This window comes from Tachyglossus aculeatus, chromosome 3 (assembly GCF_015852505.1).
Source record: "Tachyglossus aculeatus isolate mTacAcu1 chromosome 3, mTacAcu1.pri, whole genome shotgun sequence".
Classification (NCBI taxonomy): Eukaryota; Metazoa; Chordata; class Mammalia; order Monotremata; family Tachyglossidae; genus Tachyglossus; species Tachyglossus aculeatus.
Window position 1 is genome coordinate 16,926,768 of NC_052068.1, and position 25,108 is coordinate 16,951,875.

The 25,108-nt window shown below is 44.3% G+C and overlaps 1 protein-coding gene across 5 annotated transcripts in view; it reads right to left on the reverse strand.

Moving 5' to 3' along the window:
• Nucleotides 1–649: 649 nt before the first annotated feature.
• The window catches only part of MAPK8 (mitogen-activated protein kinase 8), a 91,641-nt gene continuing 67,182 nt past the window's right edge, over nucleotides 650–25,108 (reverse strand). The window contains exons 7-14 of one of the 5 annotated variants that reach the window (XM_038744441.1): nucleotides 21,769–21,934; nucleotides 18,161–18,232; nucleotides 14,843–15,025; nucleotides 12,092–12,216; nucleotides 10,845–10,908; nucleotides 5,498–5,575; nucleotides 4,977–5,011; nucleotides 1,552–1,680 (exon numbers count right to left, since the gene is read on the reverse strand). In XM_038744441.1, the coding sequence (XP_038600369.1) occupies nucleotides 4,983–5,011; nucleotides 5,498–5,575; nucleotides 10,845–10,908; nucleotides 12,092–12,216; nucleotides 14,843–15,025; nucleotides 18,161–18,232; nucleotides 21,769–21,934 (717 nt within the window). In that variant the 3' untranslated portion in view covers nucleotides 1,552–1,680; nucleotides 4,977–4,982. Of the gene's footprint in view, nucleotides 1,686–4,976; nucleotides 5,012–5,497; nucleotides 5,576–10,844; nucleotides 10,909–12,091; nucleotides 12,217–14,842; nucleotides 15,026–17,714; nucleotides 17,787–18,160; nucleotides 18,233–21,768; nucleotides 21,935–25,108 lie in introns of all 5 variants that reach the window. The other 4 variants (XM_038744440.1, XM_038744439.1, XM_038744438.1 and 1 more) reach the window with 4 other exon arrangements.

Consider the following 25,108-nt stretch of genomic DNA (forward strand, 5'->3'; position numbering starts at 1 on the left):
CCCCAAATCGATACATCTGCCCTGAATATTGAGCATTATGAGATTTACAAACAACCATCAAAGGAGCAGCTGTTCAACCCAATAATTTCCCGACGAGAACCACTGTAATGAAGCCACGTTTGCTCTCAAGCGCATCGGCTGGTTCCCCTGTGCCTTCCGCTTTTAACAAGCCCTGACATTTATCTCATCTCCTTTTTCTTCAAACGGAACGACCCCACTTTGGCGCGGGTGCGCTTTCTGGGCGAGGAGAGCTCACGTGAAATATCAGACTGACCTCTGAGGATGATTCGGTTATCGACAGATCATTTTGCAACGGTGAACCCACACCAGCCAAGAGCCGCACCATTCATTTTACACTATCATTTGGCACGTTGGGGGTTCAGGACGAAGAGGAACCATCGACCCGGACGCCGATTTCGCCCGTCAACAGCCACTAGTTAATACGAAAACGCTTCATCCGGTGGGCGAATCCAACAGCCGGGACAGTGTCCCGCCTTCGCTCACCAAGAACAAGACTTCCATGGTCTAAGAACGGGAAATGAGAAGTGTCGCAGAGCCGTGGGTGGTACAGTGCAATAAGCCTACAAGGTGTTAGGAGACCTAGAGGTTCTGGGGAGCTGGTTTTGTGTGTACAAAAACAGGCTAGTAGTTAGTAGAAGTAAACCATATGTTTATTTGCATTGCAATGCATTATTCATGAAGTATCCTCTTGACTTATGTGATCGTAAGCTATTAGCATGCCACACATTTTGAAGAATGCACCACTTCGGGCGGGTTGGCTATTTCGGATTCCGGGATTTGAACGGCCATTCGGATGAAGTGACTTTGCCAAGGGTCTTGAGGGCTCGACCTGTCGTGACTAGCTGGCAAAGGAGCCGGAATGAAAGGGTTCCGATTTCTGTCCGTTTAAACTCACTTCTAGTACAGTAGTTCTACTGGAAAAATCAACCGGCTCCAGTGAGCTCTTTCCCCTGCTCTTCCCAGGGACGAAAGCCATGACCGAGCATACATCCCTGAAGGATAACATCATGAACAAAACATCTGGAATAAATTCTAGTTTAAAAAAAAAAAAAGGCATCAGAAAACCTATAAAAATCTTAAATAATTCATGATAGGGGCAAGTCACCACATAATCGCTTTGATAAAACAAATCTTACAAAGTCAGTAAAAAAAGATCAGCAGCATAAAAGTAAAGCAAATACGCGGAATTGAAAAACCATGACAAAATTATTCGGTTTACATTTTACAGTTAATTACAGCAAAAAATACAATACGTTTTTGCGGCTGCTTTTTCAACACAACTTACATTTTAAATTACAGCACTTGAAACGACGACAACCGAAAAGGATCCTACTTTACCGCGAAAGGAGTTCTACGCTTATTCTCGGAAAGGCCACTCAAAAAAAAACCCAAACGAAAAGCTTACCCAAGAAACGAACAAACGGAAAAAAAATCCACTCGATTGTTTTTAAAGTAGTTCTATCAATGACTAAACGACCCCCCAAGCCCACCCACCCAACCGAGGACCAAGTGGTCATCTACAGCAGCCCAGGGGGCCAGCGGACGTCTCTAGACTGCTGTCCGTGTCAGAGGCCAGCGTGGGATCTGTTGACATTGAAGACACATCGTTGACGGATGACGATGACGACGGATGCTGAGAGCCATTGATCACTGCTGCACCTGTGCTATGAGAAACAAAACAGCAAATCAGTTGCAGATACAGTCGCGGGCCCGGCTGCTTCCACTCCGCTATCGCTCCCCAATCCGGTGGAATTTATCGAGCGCGGGCCGAGCACTGTACCAAGCCCTCGGGAGGGTACGGCGTGGATAGAGCAAGGGCCTGGGCGTCACAAGGGCCTGTGTTCCAATCCTGGCTCCGCCGCTTAGCTGCTGCGTCACCTTGGGCCAGTCACTTCCCTTCTTAAATGGAAAGGGCACAGGCTTGGGAGTCACAGGTCGTGAGCTCTAATCCCAGCTCCGCCACTCGTCAGCTGGGTGACGCTGGGCCAGTCACTTCACTTCTCTGTGTCCCAGTTACTTCATCGGTAAAATGAGGATTAAGACTGTGAGCCCCACATGGGACAACCTGATTACCCTGTATCTACCCATTGCTTAAAACAGTGCTTGGCACATAGTAAGCGCTTAACCAATGCCACTATTATTATTACTGTTATTCTCTGGGTCTCAGTTCTCTATAAGTTAAATGGGGATTAAGACTCTGAGACCCAAGTGGGACAAGGCACGTGCCCAACTCTATTTGCTTGTATCCACCCCAGCGCTTAGTGCAACGCCCAACACGAAGTAAGCGCTTAACTAATACCATCATCATTATTATGATTACTAATATTACACTTCAGTAGAGTTGGGAGACCTGATCCCTGCCCACAAGGAGCTTAAAGGCTCCATCATCTCCAGCGGTTATCAGCTGACAGTGGGATCAATCAATCAATCGCATTTATTGAGCACTTACTGTGTGCAGAGCACTGTACTAAGCGCTTGGGAAGGACAAGTTGGCAACATATAGAGACGGTCCCTACCCAACAGGGGGATCAGGTGACTGGACTCCATTTCCAGCTGGCGAGTTAACCCAGGAGCCAAAGCTTTCAGCTCCTGGTCAGTTCAAAAAGAATAATTGGGACTGCGTACTTAGAAAAGGAAATGAACGTGAATTTAAGCTCTGCAGTAGGAATACAAGGCACTAAAGGTAATAGATTCTGGTCACCGGAGTGGGCTCTATAAAGCTCCCATTCAATTATAGCTCCCGACAGATGGGTCTGCTATTCGGCACCAGGGATTTTGATTGTCTACGGTAGAGAATGTCAGAGGTGAGTCAAAGCACTTCAATCGGTAGGGCTATTATGTCTGACAATGAGAGATAATGATAAATCTGAGCAGAGTGGGACATAAGAGATTGCTCTGGCCTGCAGTGCCCTAGAGATGATCAAGTGCTCTACGGAGAGGAAGGCAAGGAAGATGAGGGGGAGACTTTAGGTGAGATCTGAAGAGTGCGGGAATACAAGATACTCTTCCTAAGGGTTAGTTCTTCACTTTTTCTGGCAGTGTGGCCTAGTGGAAAGAGCATGGTCCTGTGAGGCAGAGGACCTGGATTCGAATCCCAGCTCTGCCACTTGCTGCTGTGTCACCAGGGGCCATGTCACTTAAATTCTCTGTGCCTCAGTCTCTTCACCTGTACCACAGGGATGAAATCTTAGCTCCTTCTCAGACTGTGAGCCCCATATGGGACAGGGACTGAATCGAGCCTGATTACTTGGATCAGTCCCAGTGCTTAATACGGTCCTTGGCAGATAGTAAATGCTTCTTGAATGCCATAATTATTACTATTATCATTCTATGACTCTCTCATCTTCAAGGGCAAAATACATGCCTTATACTGTGTTGCCTGTAGCAGAGTCCCTGACAGAATGCTGCACAAAGCATAAACTCAAAACTGCTTTGGGTGATGCCCTTTCTGTGGACGGCAAGGCACCCCCGATGAATTCTCCGGACCACAAGTTGTTAAAAACCAATCAGCCCTCTCTAGCATTTAGGTTACTGATTTTTACCCATTGTCAGCGCTTCTGTATATATGTTCATTCAATTAGATTTCTCTAATAGTAATAATAATGATGGCACTTGTTAAGCGCTTATTATGTGCCAGGCACTGTACTAAGCGCTGAGGTGGATATAGGCAAATCAAGTTGGTCACAGTCCCTGTCACCCGTGGGGCTCAGTCTAAAGCCCCATTTTCCAGATGAGGTAAGTGAGGCTCAGAGAAGTGAAATGAATTGCCCATGATCGCACAGACAGGTGACGGAGCCGAGATTAGAACTCGTGACCTTCTAACTCCCGGGACCTTGCTCTAGCCACTAGCCCACGCTGCTCCAGTTATCCAGGCTGCCTTGAGGAGAAAGCAGTGGTCTAGAAATCACAGTACTTGGGTTCTAATCCTGGCTGTCACTTGTCTGCCGTGTGACCTTGGGCAAGTAATTTAATTTCCTTGTGCTTCCGTTACCTCATCTGTAAAATGGGGAACAGGACTGTGAGCCCCGTGGAGGCCGTGGACTACGTGCAACCTGATTAACTTGTATCTACCCCAGAGCTTAGTACAGTGCCTGGCACCTAGTTAAATACCACAGGAAACAAACAAACAAGCAAAAAACCTCGAGGTTTATTTCTGTCTCCCCGACTAGTGTAAGCTCCTTATGTGCGGGGAACACGTCAGTTTGGTACTTCTCAAGTTTGCACTGTCCCCCACTGCGCACTCAATACCCCTACCAATTATTAGAAGAACGAGTTACCTAAAATGGAGCTTTAAGTTGAGACTCAAAATGGGGCTTCTGCCTTGCGTTATTATCTAAAGTTGATTTTTAAAATGAAGAAATGAAACGCTACCCCTCTATTTTCATCCAATTTATTCTTCAGCTTTTACTGATTTTCAAATTGAAGAGGACAATTTACACCAAAATTGCCTCCGAAGTGGGAGTTCCTCCCAACCGGTTTCCTTTTTAGTGGCTCCCCCTCTTATTCAGACTGTGAGCCCACCTTTTAGACTGTGAGCCCACTGTTGGGTAGGGACCGTCTCTATATGTTGCCAATTTGTACTTCCCAAGCGCTTAGTACAGTGCTCTGCACATAGTAAGCGCTCAATAAATACGATTGATGATGATGATGATTCATCCATTATGTCACCCCACAATCCTGAATATCAATGGTTGGAATCTTTCCCTCTGGGTCACCGAATTAAACAGCCCTGCCAGGCAAGGGCTATTCCTACACTAGCAGCTGCTTGATTCGATCTGGGAATTGCTAAGACTTGAATATCAATCAATCAGCAGTATCTATTGAGAGCTTTCTGTGCGCAGAGCCCTGTACTGAGCGCCTGGGAGAGTACAACAACGGAGTTGATGGTCACATTCCTTCTCCACAAGGAGCTTACGGTCTAGAAGGGGAGTTGGACATTAAAATAAATTACTTACATGTACCTAAGTGCTGCGGGGCTGAGGGAGGGAAGCTTATCGAGTCCATCGGCAGTGCGGAAGAGAGAGGGAGTAGGGGAAAAAATGGCTTGGTCAGGAAAGTCCCTTTGGAGGAGATGTATTTTAAATAAGTCTCTGGCGGTGGGTGGGGTGGTGGTCAACAGAGATCCTCAAAATGATCCCAGAAGCCAATTTTCTGAAATGACTCGGCAATCTCAATGGTGTTAAAAAGCACTTTCTTCCTAAAAATTTCTCTCTCACAGAGGCCAATATAACTGCAATTATTTCGACACCCATCTCACGCGCTCAAACCGGCTTTGGCAACTCTAACACGAGATGAGATAGAATAGTGCGTTCCGGTGTCTTCCCCGTTTGGAACACAAACCTTGTAGCCCTTAGGGGAAACTTCTAGCTGCTATGATGAGTGATCCTACAGCAGAAGGATTGGATCAGGGTCCACTGATGACACAGAGACTGAGAGAGAGTGCACAGATTAGAACAGAGCTTATATTGTAACCAACCTAAAGCAGCAGGCTGTCCCCGGATAACTCCATTCTTGGTTCTCTCTTCCAAGTCCATAACTTCCTTATATATCAACTCTGAAACACAAAAAGCAGATTTATAAGTGAATCCAGGTGCTCTAGACAAGACAGGCAGATCTTGGTGCAAATAAGGAGAAAGTTCTGGGGATCCAGCAGGGGTGGCGGGGGGAACTGTGCACGAAGCCCAAAGAGACAGGAAAGGCAAGGGAAGATGGACAGAAACCTTTGACAGAACACACAGTTACAATGTCCTTTTCCTCCTCAATGCTTTCTCCCCTGGCCTCCATTTCATCCTCCATCCCTTCTCACCACCTTTATTTCCTGCCATCTTCACTCTTCCCTTCTCCGGGGTCTTATCATGCTCTCCCTTAACTTTTAAACTCTTGGCCCACCCCATCAGCCATCCCCGTTGGGCCATAACAGGGCTAAAAATAACCTTTTTTTTTAAATGGGGTATTTGTTAAGCTCTTACTATGTGCCGGACACTGTACTAAGCACTGAAGTAGATACAAGATAATCGGATTGGACACTGTCACTGCCCCACATGGGGCTCACAATCTTAATCCCCACACCATGGGTGCTCAATAAATATGATTGATTGGCTGATGGAACTACATTCTTTATTTCAATTTTAACTCCTACAGGGAGCAAAGTTTCAGAGCCACAGTACAGAATGGTAAACTTAAATGGCATTATTGAGAAAGGCTAATTACCTTTAAGTGCAAGTAGCAGCATGGCCTAATGATTACAGCACAGGCCTGGGAGTCGGAAGGACATGGGTTCTAATCCTACCTCCACCAGTTGCCTACTGTGTGAGACCATGGGCAAGTCACTTCACTTCTCTGCACCTCAGTCACCTCATCTGTTAAATGGGGATTGAGATTGTGAGCCCCACATGGGGCAGGGACTGTGTCCAACCTGATTTATTTGTACCCACCCCAGCGCTTAGTACTGTGCTGGCACACAGTAAGCACTTAAATACCACACTTATTATCGTTATTATTATTATTACTATTAAGTAACCAGCCTTCAATTCACTTTCAATGGTTTTTCCTTTAGCTCAAAATTAACTTTGGGAAAAAACTTTGGATCTTCTTCTGGGAGTAGCTGTAATTCTGAGTCCTCCTGTAATGTGAGAGCGGCATTCTTGCCAAACTCTACAGAATGGAAAACTTGCTCTGTAAAAATAATAGTAATACTGTAGCAACAATATTTAAGAGACACTGTGTGGGGGGCAATGAACTAAGTAAGTACTGGGAGAAATTTTAGAGGCGGAAATTAGCTACATCCCTGTCGCTTCAGGGGTAGCTGGGAATGGAGGGAGATTCTGACATTACCCCATATCTTCCCACACTGCATTTATTTGAATCGAGACCGACGGACGACGCCAGAAGATTCTCCTCACCCTGCTGTGGCGTTCTAGCCAATGGCCATAGTGAAAACCTGGCTTTTATCAATCAATCGTATTTATTGAGCACTTACTGTGTGCACAGCACTGTACTCAGCGCTTGGGAAGTACAAGTTGGCAACATATAGAGACAGTCCCTACCCAACAGTGGGCTCACAGTCTAGAAGACTTTTAATGCCATTTGTTAAGGGCTTATTATATGCCAGACACCATTCTAAGCACTGATGTGGCAACAAGATAATCAGGTTGCACACAGTCCATGTCCCACATGGGGTTCACAGTCTCAATCCCCATTTTACAGAAGAGGTAACTGAGGCCTAGAAAACTGAAGCGACTTGCCCGAAGTCACCCAGCAGAGAAATCACGGAGCTGGAATTAGAACCCAGGTTCTTTGACTCCCAAGCCTGATGACCCCCATCGGTTCATGCTGCCGCTTTGGGGCAGAACTGAGTGTGTGTAAAGGCAGGTCTCTTCTAGATATTGTCTTTTCATTCTGTGTCCACAACTGGCCTTGCTGCCCTTACTCTTGTCACTACTTTTGCATACTGTGATTGAGCTAGTGGGGCTGCTTATTTATGGCTTAAAGTTCCAGGGCCTTATTTGTGAGAAGCTGCTCAAATTTGTTTGAAGCACTACTTGCTAAAGTTGCTTTTTGGAGGAAAAGAAACGGGACATCCAAAACCTTGAGTTCAACGCAGTCCCATGCAGCCATCGGAAGGTGTATCTACATGAAGACTGCTCTGTCTACAGTGATACGTTTTGGAGCCTCTAGACTTTCCTCCTTGGCCTTCTGCGATTCTTTGATTAGAACATTTTCTCATGTTTCCTTCTGGAGTCTTTTGCCCACTGCCCAAATCATAAAGGAGGTTCCACTGACTCCTAGAATACTTTAGCCCATTTTTTTTTTTTTTTGTTCTGTTTCCCCCCACCCCGCTATTTTGCTGTTTAATTCTGTAGAGACGTTTTTGGTGGGTTTTGATATTGTCCTAACCTAGTCTTTCCCAGCTGTTAGTAGAAAAATTCATTCAACTTGTACTTCCCAAGCACTTAGTACAGTGCTGTGCACCCAGTAAGTGCTCAATAAATACGACTGAATGAATGAATCCAGTTGTCATGCACACTACAGGGCCGTGGAGAAATCTTCAAAGTGGATGAAACTGCTCCATTTTTAAAGTTTGATTTTACACAATCTATGCTTAACACCCCCCGAAAGGTGAGATTCGCCCTCTTATAGTGCAGTCACTTGCTTTCATCTGAAAGGAGGAAAATGAAAGCTCAGTTCAGAAACTCAGTAGATGGCATTTAAACGGAATATTTTGCAAAGAACCCAAGGGCTTTTTGAGGCTCAAAACCAAATTTGGTACTAAGCATCGTTACGGTCCATGTCAGAGGACATTCCTTCAGGGAACTAACGGTCTTACTGCAAAACTCACATTTTAAACACTACAGTGACCTGGTCCCTTTAGAGAAGTAGCAGGGCCAAGTGGATTGAGCACGGGCCTGGGGGGTCAAAAGGACCAGGTTGTAAACCTGGCTCTGCTACGTGTCTGCAGCATGACGCCGGGCAAGTCACTTAACTTCTCTTTGCCTCAGTCACCTCGTCTGCAAAACTGGGGATTACGATTAGGGGCTCCATGCGGGACATGGGCTGTGTTTGACCTGATTAGAATGATTATCCCAGTGCTTAGAACGGTGCTTGGCACATAGGCTGTGCTTAAATAATAAAAAGAAACAAGAACAAAACAAAACAAAAAAAACCCTTCAAAATCTTTCTCAAGAAGCCACTAGGCAATCTCGCTTCAAGCTCACAAATTTCAGAAAGCCATACACTTCAAAAGCAAATATTCCAAGAAGGGCTCTGGAGAAACCCGCTTCTGCCTCTGAGCTCTCTGTTGAGGGCTTGGCTGCTGGAGGAACCTGATCTGCTTGCTTCACACACCTTGGTTATTGACTTTTTCCCTACCCTCCCAGTAGAAGTCTCCTGGGTTAGAGGGAGTCCCTAAGGACAGCGAGAAAGAGAAGCCAACGAGAAAACGAGCCTTTTTTCAAAAGTTTCCCGAATCCCTCCTGGGAGACGAGCTTCAGGGACGGTTACTGACCCACTGATGACAGGCTGGGAAATTTGTTTTATGAAGAACAACCCCAAAATAAAGTTGAATGGCAATTTTTCTTGAAGCTGATTGGGAAGCGCTTAGTACAGTGCTCTGCACATAGTAAGCGCTCAATAAATACGATTGATGATGATGATGATTAAATGGTTTGAGCAGCTGACACCCAATCAAGGGTGGTAACTTTTCATAGGATGACACGGAAAGAGTTGGTGAGTGAGGGTGAATATTACTATTATTATTACTGTGGTATTTGTTAAGCGCTATGTGCCAGGCACTGTACTGAGAACCAGGGTGGATACAAACAAATCGGGTTGGACAAAGTCCCTGTCCCACGTGGGGCTCACAGTCTTAATCCCCATTTTACAGATGAGGTAACTGAAGTACAGAGAAGTTAGGTGACTTACCCAAAGTCACACAGCTGACAAGTGGCAGAGCCGGGACTAGAACCCATGACCTTCTGAAGGTCCCTATCTTGGGTCTTATTAGCTTTACTGGCCACCTGTTATCAATGACCTGGGAGGAGTGAAGCTGGGAAGCGCCAGACATCTTTCCTCGGGCCCCGTGAGTTCTCCAGTGCTCTGGCAACACACAGGATCCTCCAGCTCTTCATCCTCGAGCCAAAAATATCTCCTCCTCCTCCCTCACCACACGTGGAATACGCCACGATTGCTCAGGGTATAGGCTTCAATCCCTGATGGCTCTCTCCAATCAATAAACCACATAAGCCCTCCTGAGCCCTGCCCTAATTCAGAACTCCGTTGTCCCATGGTGGTGTCTACGTTTTTATTCTGTATTTCCTGAGGACTTGCCACAGTGCACTAAGTGGGTGTTTAATAAATACTACAACATTGATGATGATGATGGCATTTATTAAATGCTTACTATGTGCAAAGCACTGTTCTAGGCGCTGGGGAGGTTACAAGGTGATCAGGTTGTCCCACGGGGGGCTCACAGTCTTAATCCCCATTTTACAGATGAAATGACACGGAAAGAGTTGGTGAGTGAGGGTGAATATTACTATTATTATTACTGTGGTATTTGTTAAGTGCTGTGTGCCAGGCTCTGTACTGAGTGCAGAGAAGCAGCGTGGCTCAGTGGAAAGAGCACGGGCTTTGGAGTCAAAGGTCATGGGTTCGAATCCTGATTCCGCCACATGTCTGCTGTGTGATCTTGGGCAAGTCACTTAACTTCTCTGGGCCTCAGTTACCTCATCTGTAAAATGGGGATTAAGACTGTGAGCCCCACGTGGGACAACCTGATCAGCCTGTATCCTCCCCAGTGCTTAGAACAGTGCTTTGCACATAGTAAGCGCTTAACAAATGCCAATTATTATTATTATTATTATTATTATTATTATTACTACAAACAAATCGGGTTGGACAAAGTCCCTGTCCCACGTGGGGCTCACAGTCCTAATCCCCATTTTACAGATGAGGTAACTGAAGTACAGAGAAGTTAAGTGACTTGCCCAAAGTCACACAGCTGACAAGTGGCGGAGCCGGGATTTGAACCCATGACCTCTGACTCCACCACTGAGCCATGCTGCTTATATATGACAACAGAGCTGGTCCAGGCAGAGAAGACTGGGCTCAGGCAGTGTTCAAATTTTTACTCTTAAATCTTTGTATTCTGGCCCACGGATGACTTGCTTCTAGTCACAACAATTACTAGCATCTCCCCAACTATGTAATTGATAAGGGATGGAAACCACTGCATAATCAATTTACCAGATGTGAACCAAATTCAAATGCTAAATGTTTTTAGGGGAGCTCTCAGAAAGCCTGAATTCACTCCTAGTTTTTCTTACCTTTCCACTCTTCTATTGTATGTTCCCTTTCATCTAACTGCTTGTCAGGTATCTTTGGTGGAGGCTGAAAAAGAGATGAGATTAGAGTCAGCGACTCCAGTGATTGATACCAAATGAAAGAGGTGATGTTTCCATCAATTGAACGTCATCACTTTGAGTCAAAACACTTTAACTTTATAATTCACAATCAGGCAATATTTAAGACACTCTGGTGATAGACAACTTTGAAAACAAAGAACTGATAGATGTTCTGTGTGAAGTAATATTAGCCCTACGTGAGAACGGCCTCAATCAGGGAAATCAAATGGCTTCTTTCTTTCATCATCAGCAGAACTTTAGGATGATTTGATTCAATTTCACCTGCAACTTACTGTTGAATTGATTTACCACGAATCTGTTCAGCATGTTTGATTTTTTTCAAAGCGCTTTTATGTTTACTTTTTGGTCCTCTCGCACCGTATTTCGCAAGACAGGGAGAGGCGAGCATAATGATCCCCGTTTTACAGATGAGGAAAGTGAGATCCAGAGATGCCAAATGAATCGCCCACGCAATGCTGGGACTAGAACTCAAGATTCTTGCTTCCTTCATTCAGGCTCGTTCCTTTACACTGTGTTGCTTTATTACCAGGCCTGCACGTACAAATGCGCTCACTTAGGGCAAAACAATAGGAGACCCACAGTATTGCTAAGACATTGACCCTGTTCTCGAGGGTCTTACAGTTCAGAAAGGAGTGGGGAATTAAAAGAGCTGGCTCTCAGCACTGAACATTCAATATTGTAGAACTGTCTTTAAACCAAAAAACTCAAAAGAATGGAAGGACATATTTTTCCCTGCTGATAACATCACTTCATAGATCAGATGGGTCTTATAAAAAAGAAGAAAAAAAACGTTTAATGTTGCAACTGACATACGTCTCCTTTCTATATAGTGTCCCTCAGTTCACCCGAGGAGCCAGCGACAACGAAGGATCGGAAAGGACGGATAAGGTCCACGGCACCTCTGATGTTCCAGAGAAATATCTGGTCAAGAGAGCTTGACAGTAAGGTGAATAGTTGGATATAATGGCCTGGGTGACAGCAGTCTTCATTCAAAATGCATAGCTAACCACGGTAGACAATTTATTCTTCTACAATTTCTTCAATACAGGGTTAAAAGAGATCCCACATCTTCATTCACCAACGTGACAGCAATGACATATCTCTCATTATAAAGGATGCGAGAAAACAAAACCACCGATATAACTTACAGCTTCTGCTTCAGACGGATCATACCAGACATTGATATAGGGGTGCTGGAGAGCCTCGTCCACTGAGATTCTTTTAGATGCATCTATGACCAGCATTTTCGATAACAAATCCCGGGCTTGACTGGCTGCAAAAGCAACAATTTCGATGTAGACAAACAGCCCTCGGTAGCCTTGCAGACACATCTGATAACATTTCATTGCCTATAGAGGCCCGAGAGTGAAGACAAGGCAGATTCTGTAGAGATTACAGAACTTTAACTGACAGCTTAACACGGGAGTGAATGTCGGCTCAGATTACCGTCCCACAGAACAGCACGGGCAATGCAGAGGCTGGAGAATTTTTCCAGGCCGGGAGCCCTAGGGCCTCCTTCCTGAAAGGAGACCCCACCGCTTTTCCAAATGCATCCCCGATCAAGGCACAACTTAGAGCCTAAGGGGGGACCAGGCCGGCCCACAAAGTCTGGAGGCCCAGAGGCCACGGGTTTGGAAAGAATCGGCACAAAGCCAACCCGGTGGAACTCAACCTGAGTTCAGGTGGCTCCCAAATAATTGAAGTTGAGCCCGGGATAGTCTCTGGGTAGCCCAGAGCCCTCTGAGGGATGAAGATGCTGCTGCTGAGAAAACCTAGAGCGTTCGCTGCGAGTCCTCTAGGACCTCGATCCCTTCTGGGTGATAGCTCAGGCCTCCCAAACCGGGATTTGGGCCCAGGGCTACCAATTCCCCCGACCAGTACCCGACCCCAGAAGTCAGTCCCCTGAAGGGCTTCAGCGCATCCCTAGCTGAGTTTGGCATCCTCGGACTTTCCTCCAGTCCTCTTTTTAGTATGTCACCACTCAACTGGGTATCTCTGGTTACAGGCGCGGATGAAATCATACATATCCCCAACTCGTGACCCCCTGGAGTGCGGCACCCAACCTGCCCGTGAAAGAAATCCCTATATCTGTAAACGTTCGTCCTTCGTTCTCGAAGACGCCACCGCTGATGGTGAACGTTGCCTGTGAGCACTTGTGAGGTTGAAAAGGTCAACGGCAGGCCTGCGGCCCCAGCCATTCTGATGTGCACGCAAAAGCAGTTCCTCTCTTGGTTCTCATGAGCTGCTTGTGGTGCCTGGTGCTAAAAAAAAATAAAAATAAAAACGAAAAAGAGCTCCTCCTTTCTCGATGACAGTACACCACTCTGGTCTAACCTCAGCAACCGACTCCCAGTTTTCAGCCAGGACAGGGCATTTTTTTGAGGCTTTCCTTGACTGCCTTCTGTATTTTCCTTCTCCGTTTTCCTCGCTTTGGGTTTCCCCAACTTCGCAGCCACTTCTGTATCTTCCTGTCATCCGTTCTTCTCACATGTCCCGCTCAGTGCATCTCCGTTAAGGCCAGTGTGGCTTTAAAGGTAGGAAGTCGATTTCATTCCGAAACATTATTTGGGCACTCGTCTTGCTATGTGACGTAGAGTAAATGCTGCGGCGACAACGTTGGACCTACCCAGAGTCAGACACGGCACTAATGGGGAGTTCAGATCTCATAGTCACGGAGGAGGTTGGACAGGACCAGATCTCTGTCGACTTTTAGTTTCAATCGTTCACTCAATCGTATTTACTGAGCACTTACTATGTGCAGAGCACTGTACTAAGTGCTTAGAAAAGAACAATACAGAAATAAACAAACAGGGACATTCCCCATCCAAAATGAGGTCTCATCTGGAGCCTAATACCACGAGGCCACGACGCTCCGTTTAATACGGTCTCCCAAAAGACGGGTTGGCCTCTTTGATGAAAATTTCTACTTCCTCGCCTACTGTTTCATTGTGGGTCAATGTGCTACTTAAGTAGGAGAATTCCGTGACAGCATCTAACTCTGTGACCATAAAAAGTTTTTGATTGGGGGGCACGTGTAGACTGATTCAGCAAAACGGCTTGGAATCAACTGCAGGTTGTCTTTGGGTGTGTGATTCTAGCCATCTGTACGCAGCAATTTGGGAATGACGGTCTGGAGGACTTCAGATGAGGGGCCAAGTCAAATCAGACGCAAGAGCTACCCCGAGGAATGAAAGGGGATTCTTCCATCTGCATCCGTGTCTCTCGTTGCATTTTCCGATGGATAACGGAAATGGATAAGACATGGCACCTTGATTCTGCTACTGCCACCCATCTCCGGAAGTAATCTCAGAATCTGAACGACTTTTTCGGGATGTACTAAGTCATTTTCAGTGCCCAGGTCTACCGATGATGTCGAAGGCTTTCATAAAATCTACTATGACGTAACAGCTTAATGAGCTTGGGAAAAAAAAAAGAACTTGTTTTGTCTTTTTCTCACAACTGCTTGATTCAATGGGGGACAGATACTAGACCAGAGTAAGGAGCATTCTACAACTGGGGCCCTATTGTCCTACGCTCAGTTACTCAAGTCAGAACTGCCTGGCAGTCATTTAAAGAGATGTAGTTCCTTCAAAAATACTGGCCTTGCTCTGCAGGAAGATTTGAGGGTGGCAGGGGGGGAGAAAAAAAGCTGTTTCGGGGCAACTGAGTTTATTTGGGAAGAAGCCAGACAGGTCCTCCAAATCGGTTCTGTAGAGCTCTAACATGCACAGCTGCCCGATTTTAACTTGTACAGGTTGGAGTAAGGGGAGAGTAGAAGGAAAAACACACAATCTGCCTGGAGGAATTCTCTGATAATCACACAGGAGAGGAAGCAGTACCCAATCTCAGTTCACGAGTCCCCACTGCCAAACGGCTCGCGGCAGGAAGCGCGTTCTTACCTTTAAGTTTATTATGCTCCGAGTCAGCGGGGAAGAGGACGTCTGGAAAGAGTTTCTCAAAGCTGTACCCAGCGTATTTAGGTCTATTCTCCACATAAGTCCTCACGGTGGGCTGCAGTTTCTTCATGAATTCAGGGCACGGTGTACCAAGCTGCTCGATTACTTTATTCCACTGATCAATATCTAAGGTCCGGCAGCTAAGAAAAATGCTCCACATCTAACATTGGATATATACGTGCTGGCAAGGCCAAACGATGGAAAAAATGATCTTAAAAGGCCACTCTAAAGAAAGGGGCGGTTATAAGTGATAAGCCCTATACTCTTGGCATAGTGATCTTTTTAAAAAAATCAATAGGTGGGCTTAACTGCGGCAGCATTCTCACAGTGATTCTAACAAATATAATAGGGTGCAACTCATCTTAGTCGATCCAAGCAGCACCAACAGTTACCCACTGAAAGTAAACAGGGTAAGGTGCAAAAATTCAAGCAAAGTTTTAAATTGTTAAATCGTTCAAATAGCTTTTCAGTAGTCCTCGAATTTTGTCAGAGTGGTAAATAGGGAATTCACTGCAGCGGAAGATTGTGCAGGCCTAGAGAAGCACTGTTATCTAATTCAAAGACCACAGGTCTGGGGACCAGAGGACCTGGGTTCAAATCCCGGCTCTGCTGCATTTTTATTTCTCATACGGTATTTGCCAAGTGATTACGACGCACCAGGCATTCTACTGGGGGCTGGGGTAGATAGAAGCTGGTCAAGTTGGACACACTTCCTTATCCCACATAGGATTCATATTCCTAAAGCCAATTTTACAGATAAGGTAACTGAGGCACAGAGATGTTACGTAAGTGACTTGCCCAAGGTCACCCAGAAGACAAGTGGCGGAGCCAGGATTAGAACTCCTGGGTGACCTTGGGCAGGTCACTTCTCTGGTCCTTAGTTTCCTCATCTGTAAAATGGGGGTTCCTCCCTCCTATTTTTTCCGTTAGTCCCACGTAGAACAGAGACTGTGTTCAACCTGATTATCTCACATCTACTCCAGGGTTTACTGAGTGCAGTGCCTGGCACGTAGTAAGCGCCTAAATAGCACAGTTTTGTTACTTGCTATAAATATTGGTAAGTCTTGTATGAATTCACAGGCAAAGTTTCTAGAGGGAAAGTTTCGGAAAGGTAAAGAAAAGATACGGATGGTAGCCATCTCATCCTTAACTACTTGAATGGACCAAGTAAATGGCAGCAACCAAACCGACTGGTTGGAGCATCGGATCATGCCAATATAGGGTGCAATATTATTATTATTACTATTACTACTACTAATAATAATACACTCTATATTGACATGATCTGTCCACTATATAATAATGTATTCTATATAATAATAATAATAATAGTGGTATTTGTTAAGCACTTACTATGTGCAAGTCACTGTACTGTTGGGGTGAATACAAGGAAATCGGGTTGGACACAGTCCCTGGCCCGCATGAGGCTAAATGAGGTAACTGAGGCACAGAGAAGTGAAGTGACTTGCCCAAGGTAACACAGCAGACAAGTAAGAGAGCCAGGACTATATTGGCATGATCAGTCCACTATATAATAATGTACTCTATTTAATAATAATAATAATAGTGGTATTTGTTAAGCGCTTACTATGTGCAAGTCACTGTACTAAGTGCTGGGGTGAATACTAGGAAATCGGGTTGGACACAGTCCCTGGCCCGCATGAGGCTAAATGAGGGAACTGAGGCACAGAGAAGTGAAGTGACTTGCCCAAGGTCACACAGCAGACAAATAAGAGAGCCAGGATTAGAAGCCAGGACCTTCTGATTCCCAGGGCTGTGCTCTAGCCACTAGGCCATGCTGCTTCTCTCATGCCCTTTTTTTTATATAAACACAGTTCCTGTAAAACACATGGATTTCTTCCAACTTAATGTCCGAGTTCCTGGACTAACGAAAGGGGACAATAATTGGAACAAATACACATTTCTTGGTGTTGAGTCACTGTCAAAAAGGGAAATGGGTTTGCAAATCTGCATCTCTGAGGTCGGAACGACTGCGTGCTCGTCGTTTCTTGGGAAGCATTCTAGATCACAGCAAGACGTGGAGTCTGCCCGTCCACCAATGTGAGGGTCACCCTGCACGTAGCTCCTTGTTCTCAGAGCCAAGCCTGAGCTTGGAGTCGTTATTGGAAAGGGGTCCTCTCACCCCTTTCAACACAGCAGCTCACAGCTAAAATGTCGCAGGCTGACACGGAAGCACACACAAGCCAGTCACCGTTCGGAGAAAAGTTAGAGACAGCCAAATGGACATAGAGATGTTCTGGGGGACCTACTGAACACCCCCCCAAAAGCAGCACTGCTCGAGAATTCAGATGAGAATCACATGGGTAGGACCAGCGTGTCGTGTTCAGGAAGGGAGGGAAATGAAACAAACGGAACCAAACCAAACCAAAAAAAAAAACACAAAAAAAATGGAAGAAAACGTGCGAGACACCAAGAAGCGATGGGCGGCTCTAAAATTTGAGACTCCGAATCGGATGTGACAGTGGCATTTCTAGATCTTCCCAAGAGGTATATTAGAGACTTCTGGATGCTATGAGCGGTTTATTTTGATTCAACAAATCAATCCAAAGCCAATGAGTTGCTAGAGATGTCATGTTCATCAGTTTTGGAGAACGAATATAGGAGAGGAAAAATTACGAGCAACTAAAAAAGCAGCAAATGGTCCCGTAAAATACCTGGTGGTATTTCGAATCGTTTAGCATTGTCCTATTGGCTGACAGTGATTGAACCAAGACTATGTTATACTCGACAAGGTAAGTGTTGGAGTACATTTTGACCTTCTGAAAACTACATTCTAGGCCAAAGGCAAGGATACGATCTGTACCTGGGAACAAAACACCACCTTTGATCATTTCTCCCATGATGCACCCAACTGACCAAATGTCAACTGAAAACAAAATGCAATGACATTAAAATAAAGGTATCTGTTAAAAAGTAAAGAAACGTTCGAAAGTAAAAAAAAAAAAACACACACACATATACACACACAGTGCGATTATAATTCCAAATTATAAAAAGCGGTGTCAAAAGGAAAGAAGTGAGTGATGGTGGATGTGCTGTGACTAACCAGCAGAGACTATGTCCTACTGCTAGGTGCAGCCTACGGATAATCAAATGCCTTACAGCAATTTTTAGAATGTTCGAAGATATCCCTTTTGTCCATTTTCTAAAACAAAAAGTAATTTGTCACGTGCTTTCATGGCGAAACATTATTAAAGGGTTAATCACCTAACTCAGACCGCTGCAACAGCACAAGGATACAGTCCCTTCCTGGAAAGAGGATTTTGTGGCAAACCATCTCTCCCATAATGCACCCTACAGACCATAAATCCACTATATGTTTGTTGCACAAAAGAAGGAAGAGCAAAATTAAAATGAAAGAAGCATAACGTGACTGCATCGTATAAGACTGCAGAAACTTATCGGAGCAAGGAAAGGAATGAGCTCAGTTTTAATTAATGAAACCATTCAAAATAAAAGACAAAAGTACTTTGTCTGCTTCCCAAAGGAAAACGTGAAGTACGGCCTTGGACTTAATAGGATCTAAATTTAAAGGGAGAGTTGTGCACAGTAATTGTAGAGCGCAGAAAAGCCCGCCATAGGCTGTAGAGTTTGTCTGATTTACGAATTGCAGTGTAAAAGCTAGAGCTCCGAACAATCTAATCTCTAAAATCAATAATAAAAAAACCCAGCGCACAGAACAGTGCTTGGCACATAGTAAGCACTTAAAACACCGCAATAATAATAATAAATTATAGTATTTGTTAAGCGCTTACTATGTGCTAAGCATCGTTCTAAGCACTGGGGTACATGCAAGGTAATCGGCTGTCCCACGTGGGAAATCACAATCTTAATCCCCATTTTACAGATGAGGTAACTGAGGCACACAGAAGTGAAGTGACTTGCCCAAGGTCACACCGTAGACAAGTGGCGGAGCGGGGATTAGAAGCCCGGCTGCTTCTCCAATAATAATAAAAATATACATATGTAGAGATTGCTAAATTACGTGAGAAAAACTTGCTCTAAATTTCCTGCGCATTCCATTCTCCCTTTAAACCAAACAAAAAGAAAAAAAAGCATGAGCAGAAATCACTTAGCATTACGGAAGATTTGTTAACAGTGAGATTAGTACATTCCTGTTAAGTAGACTAGAACTATGTTAATTTGCTTCTAGCAATATCATCTTCCACAGAAGAGAGGAACAAATATTAACCCATTCTTTCCCCCGTAAAACACTTCAAAAACTTTCACACCGAACTCGATTTTAGTAAAATGCTCAGGGAACTTTCTCTGGAAGATCGAAACGTCCCTCTGCTAGATTTGTTCAGAATTGAAAAGGGAATTCTCAAAAATTTACTTGATTTAAACTGGTTTACAGGCATTATGAGTCCATCATTCAATTTTCATACTGGATGAGGATTGCCATGCTGGATCCTAAACCAGGGAATTTTGGGACCCGTATTTAGCAGAGAATATATGTCACCATTTTTACAATTGCTTTCGAGCTTAAAATTGAATTTGTTGTACTCAGTATGAAAGTTCTCAAAGGATTATATTATCTAAATTACCCCGATCATTACAACACGTAGCGAGAAATCTTCTAAATTTAGTCAGGGCGTGACTGAATTAAAGTGTTTTGGACTGAACACAATGAAAACTTGGGGCTTTTTACCATTTTAAAAGAAGCCAAATACACCACACACACATACACATTAACACAGGTGTACACTTTCTCAAAGTGCAATGAGTGGCTGAGGGAAAGGATGGAAAACAGAGGAAGGAAAGAACTATCTTCCTCAATGATTAAAAAAAAAAGGTCTTCAAATGTGAACTAGAAAAACTCAGATTTTAGGAGAGCTTTTTGTAATAAAGGTTATACATTTTGAGTAACTTTGTGAACTACATTAAACTCAACGGTGGGCAGGGAATGTATCTCTTTGTTGTTCTACTGCACTTTCCCAAGCACTTAGTACAGTGCTCTGCACGCGGTAGGCACTCAATAAATACACCTGAATGAACCGTGTGCTCTAAAATCTGGTGGACCCCAAAATAACTTTAAGAAATAGTCCGTCCAGCAGTTGCGATGCTCAAGGAACTCTCTCAACTTTTGCATGTGAAGGAATGTTTCCCTGGAATTTGGCATTAAAAATTACTATCAATTTCTTGAAAAGTACATAAGAGATGAGCTAGAAAAAATTTTAAAGCCCAAGTCAACATCCATACACTCAGTTACTGGGCAAGTTAATTTTATACAGAGTTTTTATACCTAGGAATTCACCCATTTAGCCTACTGGGATCGAAAGCGTCTGCAGATTTATACAAACTAACCGTTACGCTTCAAATACTGTCTAATTTCTTTAGGGAATCATTTATAATACAGTGTCCTTAAGCATAAAAAGACTTACACTCTCGGCAGAAAGTGTCAGGAACCGTTTATAATACAGTGTGCTTAAGCATAAAAAGACTTACACTCTCTGCAGAAAGTGTCAGTTATTATGGGATAAAATGGTAAGCAAGTTAAAAGATTTGGAACGGCCACTGAATGGCTCCCCACCATAGTTTTAACAAGTTTTAGGGCTTGATGTGCCAATTATTTTGTACTGGAGTAAGATGGAGAGAGACTGAACAACTAAAAAAATACGTAGATGGTAAGATGGGATATTACCCTAAGAATCTTGTCAGTACCACCAAATCATCAAAAATCAGGTCAAATATATCTACTAAGAATCCCTATCAGAGGATTCAATCATTAACTGCTGTTACAAATCGCTTCCCATGTTCCAGAAATAAGTGACCCCCCGCCTCCCGGCAGGCTATCAAATGGGAGAACATTTCCAATTAAAATAACCAGGTGTGACTTTTCACTTTAATCAAATACTGAGCTCTTTTTTGATTATTTCATTTCTTTCTTGATAAAAGGGCCATTCCCAAAGCCCACCTCAATTATTAACCCATTACTTGTCAATACTGGACTATTAATACATATAAGGGTGCATATATGTGTGTGTGTGCATGTGCCTAAATATGTATGGTTGGGTATTTATGTATATGTATATGGTGTGTATATATAGGGTTCTGGAGAGGACAACATCTCGATAAATGTGCTTCTATGGGCCTGGGTCCATTAAAATGACAAAGTGTCTCATCTCCTAATAGCTTATTTGAAGTCTCTCAAGTACTGCACACAGTAAGCGCTCAATAAATACGATTGATTTAAATACGATTGATTTACTATATTGGGAAAGCTTCAGGTGAAGTTTGCCAGTATTTGGAGGTTTGACCTATGCAGTCCTTGATGACACAGAAGATTTAAGGGTCACAAACCGGTGGGAAGGAAAGGCTAACCAGCACCTGACAACAAGTCTGGGTGCTTAATTCCCCTAAGAGTGCATCATCGACATGGTGGAAGAGGCAGAGGGGATGAAATAAGGGTGTAAATTTGAAGCCACTGAAAAAAGAAAAATCTCCACTGGGGCTGAATACCGTCAACATACGCTTTTCACACTTATTCTCTATAACGTTCAGTCCCCTGGCATTTTTATTCTAGAAATGAGCTACTACAGCAAGCCATGTGTATGCAGATTTTTGGGGGCGGAAAAATACATTCTTCTCACTAGCAGTGGAAAAAACGAGCCCGTGTTAATGAAGTATGTGTGCGGAGGTACGTCTGAAACAAACAAGCCCCTCTCCTCCCCCGGCATTTTATACATTTAAACAAAATATGGTTTCTAGTAAGTTTCATAAACTGTGCACATTTAAAATCCGATCATTAAAGATTTTAAAGCTTAAACACTTCAAGTAAAATTGTCGAGTACTGAAGGGAAAAAATGCTTATCACTATATGGCAAAGAAAGACTATGTTTGCTGACCGTTTTCTTTGTATCCCATCCCTAGGATGACCTCGGGTGCTCTGTAGTAACGAGTCACTACATAAGGTGTCATCATAAAACTAGTTCCTGCAGTTCTGGCCAGTCCAAAGTCAAGAATCTTCAAAGTGCAGTCTGACTTTACTACTATATTACTGGGCTTTAAGTCCTTAAAAAGAAACTTCAGATTAGACTGCTGTCATATGCACAAACATGCTGCAGTTTACATTTAAGTACTACTACCACCACCGCCACCACCACTTGACGAGAGAGAGAGAGAGAGAGAAAAAAAAAAAAGGAGGTCAATCTCAATTTAAAATTCACTTTGCTGGTTACAATGGATGTTTCCCCCTAAATTTAACAGCCAAACAACCTCGGAAATGAAATTGCTTTGGTAATTTTGGCCTTTATTTATGAAACTACTCAAAACCTACAGTTACTGAAGAAGTTAGCGATGTTGGACATACCATTGAGTTAGGGTTAGCCTGAAAGGTTAGTTCTAAGACAAGGGCCCTGGAGAAGTAGCTCACGGGAACTATAGTACAGAGAAGCGCTACAGTGTAAGACGAAGGAGATCGTAATTTAGAGATCGCTATTTGGTTTATATTGCTGTGCCTTCTCCCCAGCAAAGGTTTTGGGCCATCTGTCCATTTTGAGAACTCCATCAACTAAAACAATATTTTCTATAGTGTCACTGTCAATTTAGCCACTCGAGGCTACTCGCTAGATCATCTGATCACATGAACTGATTGAGAAAGTACCTCCAGAAAAGTGAAAAGGCATCCATTAAGTGTTAGGGCTTTACACCTTTTAGTTTCCCATCTGACATTTGCTAATGGAAAAAGAACAAAAACAAAACATGCCTGCAAAAATCCCACAATGTGACCAATTTATTTTCCTTTCAATTTAATGTTCACCACCACAGTTTCATTACTGATAGAATCATTTCTTTTTTTTTTTTGAGGCCACCTCTATTCCAATGTGCCTATGTACCTTGTGACCAAAACCTTTAACCCTCCAGCTAAATACTAGTCAGTTCAATCTATGGTACTGATTGGGTGCTTACAAGATAAAAAAAAAAAAACACTGTACTAAGCATTTGGGATGAGAAGAAAAGAGCAAGTAGACAAAATACCTGACCTCAAGAAGCTTACAATCTCATTCTACTTTAATACAAGAGCCACTATCGGGAGGCTTATGATGATTCACTTCATGATGATGATGATGGCACAGCTATGTGCGAAGCACTGTTCTAAGTGCTGGGGGGGGATACAGGGTGATCAGGTTGTCCCAGGTGGGGCTCACAGTCTTAATCCCCATTTTTCATATGAGGTAACTGAGGCACAGAGAAGTTAAATGACTTTCCCAAAGTCACACAGCTGACAAGTGGCAGAGTCGGGATTAGAACCCATGACCTCTGGCTCCCAAGCCCGTGGTCTTTCCACTGAGCCACGCTGCTTCTCTTAGCCCCCACTGTAAACAACAAACAGACGAGTCTCGATCCAGACCTGAAAACTTTGGGAATGAGACTGTTCATGAAGGTACTGATGAGTGTTAATGCTTTCGGCCCTGCCACTCCCTCTCTTGTCAACCCCGATCCCTCTGGGGTACAGCGTGCAGTGAGTGAGAAGGGGGGTAGGACTGCCCCACAACTCCTCATTATTGGCTTCAAAGCTGTCCATCCCCTCACCCCCTCCTATCTCACCTCCCTTCTCTCCTTCTCCAGTCCAGCCCACCCCCTCTGCTCCTCTGCCGCCGCTAACCTCCTCAATGGGCCTCGTTCTCGCCTGTCCCGCCGTCAACCCCCGGCCCACATCCTACAACTGGCCTGGAATGCCCTCCCTCCACACATCCGCCAAACTAGCTCTCTTCCCCCCTTCAAAGCCCTACTGAAGGCTCACCTCCTCCAAGAGGCCTTCCCAGACTAAGCCCCCCTCCCCTCCCTGTCGCCCCGAGTCGCTCCCTCTGCTCTACCCCCACTGCCCCACAACACTGTGTATATATGTACATATCTATCTTCTGAGCCCCTTCCTTCCTCTCCCCCTCATCCCCCTCTCCATCCCCCCCATCTTACCTCCTTCCCTTCCCCACAGCACCTGTATATATGTTTGTACATTTTTTTACTCTATTTATTTATTTATTTTATTTGTACATATCTATTCTATTTATTTTATTTTGTTAGTATGTTTGGTTTTGTTCTCTGTCTCCCCCTTTTAGACTGTGAGCCCACTGTTGGGTAGGGACTGTCTCTATATGTTGCCAATTTGTACTTCCCAAGCGCTTAGTACAGTGCTCTGCACATAGTAAGCGCTCAATAAATACGATTGATGATAATGATGATGATGATGATCTATAATTCTATTTATTTATAACGATGCTATTGATGTCTGTTTACTTGTTTTGATGTCTGTCTCCCCCGTTCTAGACTGTAAGACCATAGTGGGCAGGGACTGTCTCTCACTATTGCTGAACTGTACTTTCCACGCGCTCGGTCCAGTGGTCTGCACACAGTCAGCGCTCAATAAATTCGACTGAATGAACTGCAGAATGCATAATGAGATTTTACATCCCGAACCCACTTGAGGCCAAAGTAATTAGAGTGGAGGGTCAGAGCTCAGGAAGCAGCTCATCAGCAGTGACATCCACATGCCGCAAGGCATCTTGCTCAACACCACGTGCACGCTGATCATCGTGTCTTCCGACACCGCGTTTCTATCTGGACGGATGCGTCCTGTAGGAAGAACGTTTCCTGATTTTCCCACTGTGTTCTACCCAAATGGGTAGGGAAGACACACTTTTTGGGAGAACAGAATGCACTACGGTCCGTTATGGTGGGCAACCAGATGATGCTCTGACACTGTCACTGTACACGACTTCACATCCTGGGTTTTACTTTCAACACTCCTCCTTATCTCTTTAGCCTCTCCCCACTGTCCACCCAGCTGTGGCCCTGGGTTCATCATCATCATCATCAATCGTATTTATTGAGTGCTTACTGTGTGCAGAGCACTGTACTAAGCGCTTGGGAAGTACAAGTTGGGTTCCAGAGGCACACAACAAAACCAATCCAAGGCGGCACTGGGAGAGTAGAGAAGCAGTGCTGCCTAATGGATAGAGCACAGGCCTGGGATCTAGGTTCTAATCCCGGCTCTGTCACTTGTCTGCTGTGCGACTCCGGGCAAGTCACTTTGCTTTTCTATGCCTGAGTACCCTCGCCTGCAAAATGGGGATTAAGAATGTGAGCCCCACGCGGGGCAGGGACTGTGTCCAACCTGATTTGTTTTTAATCTAAACCCAGTGCTCTGTACAGTGCCACAATATTACCACAATTATTATTATTACT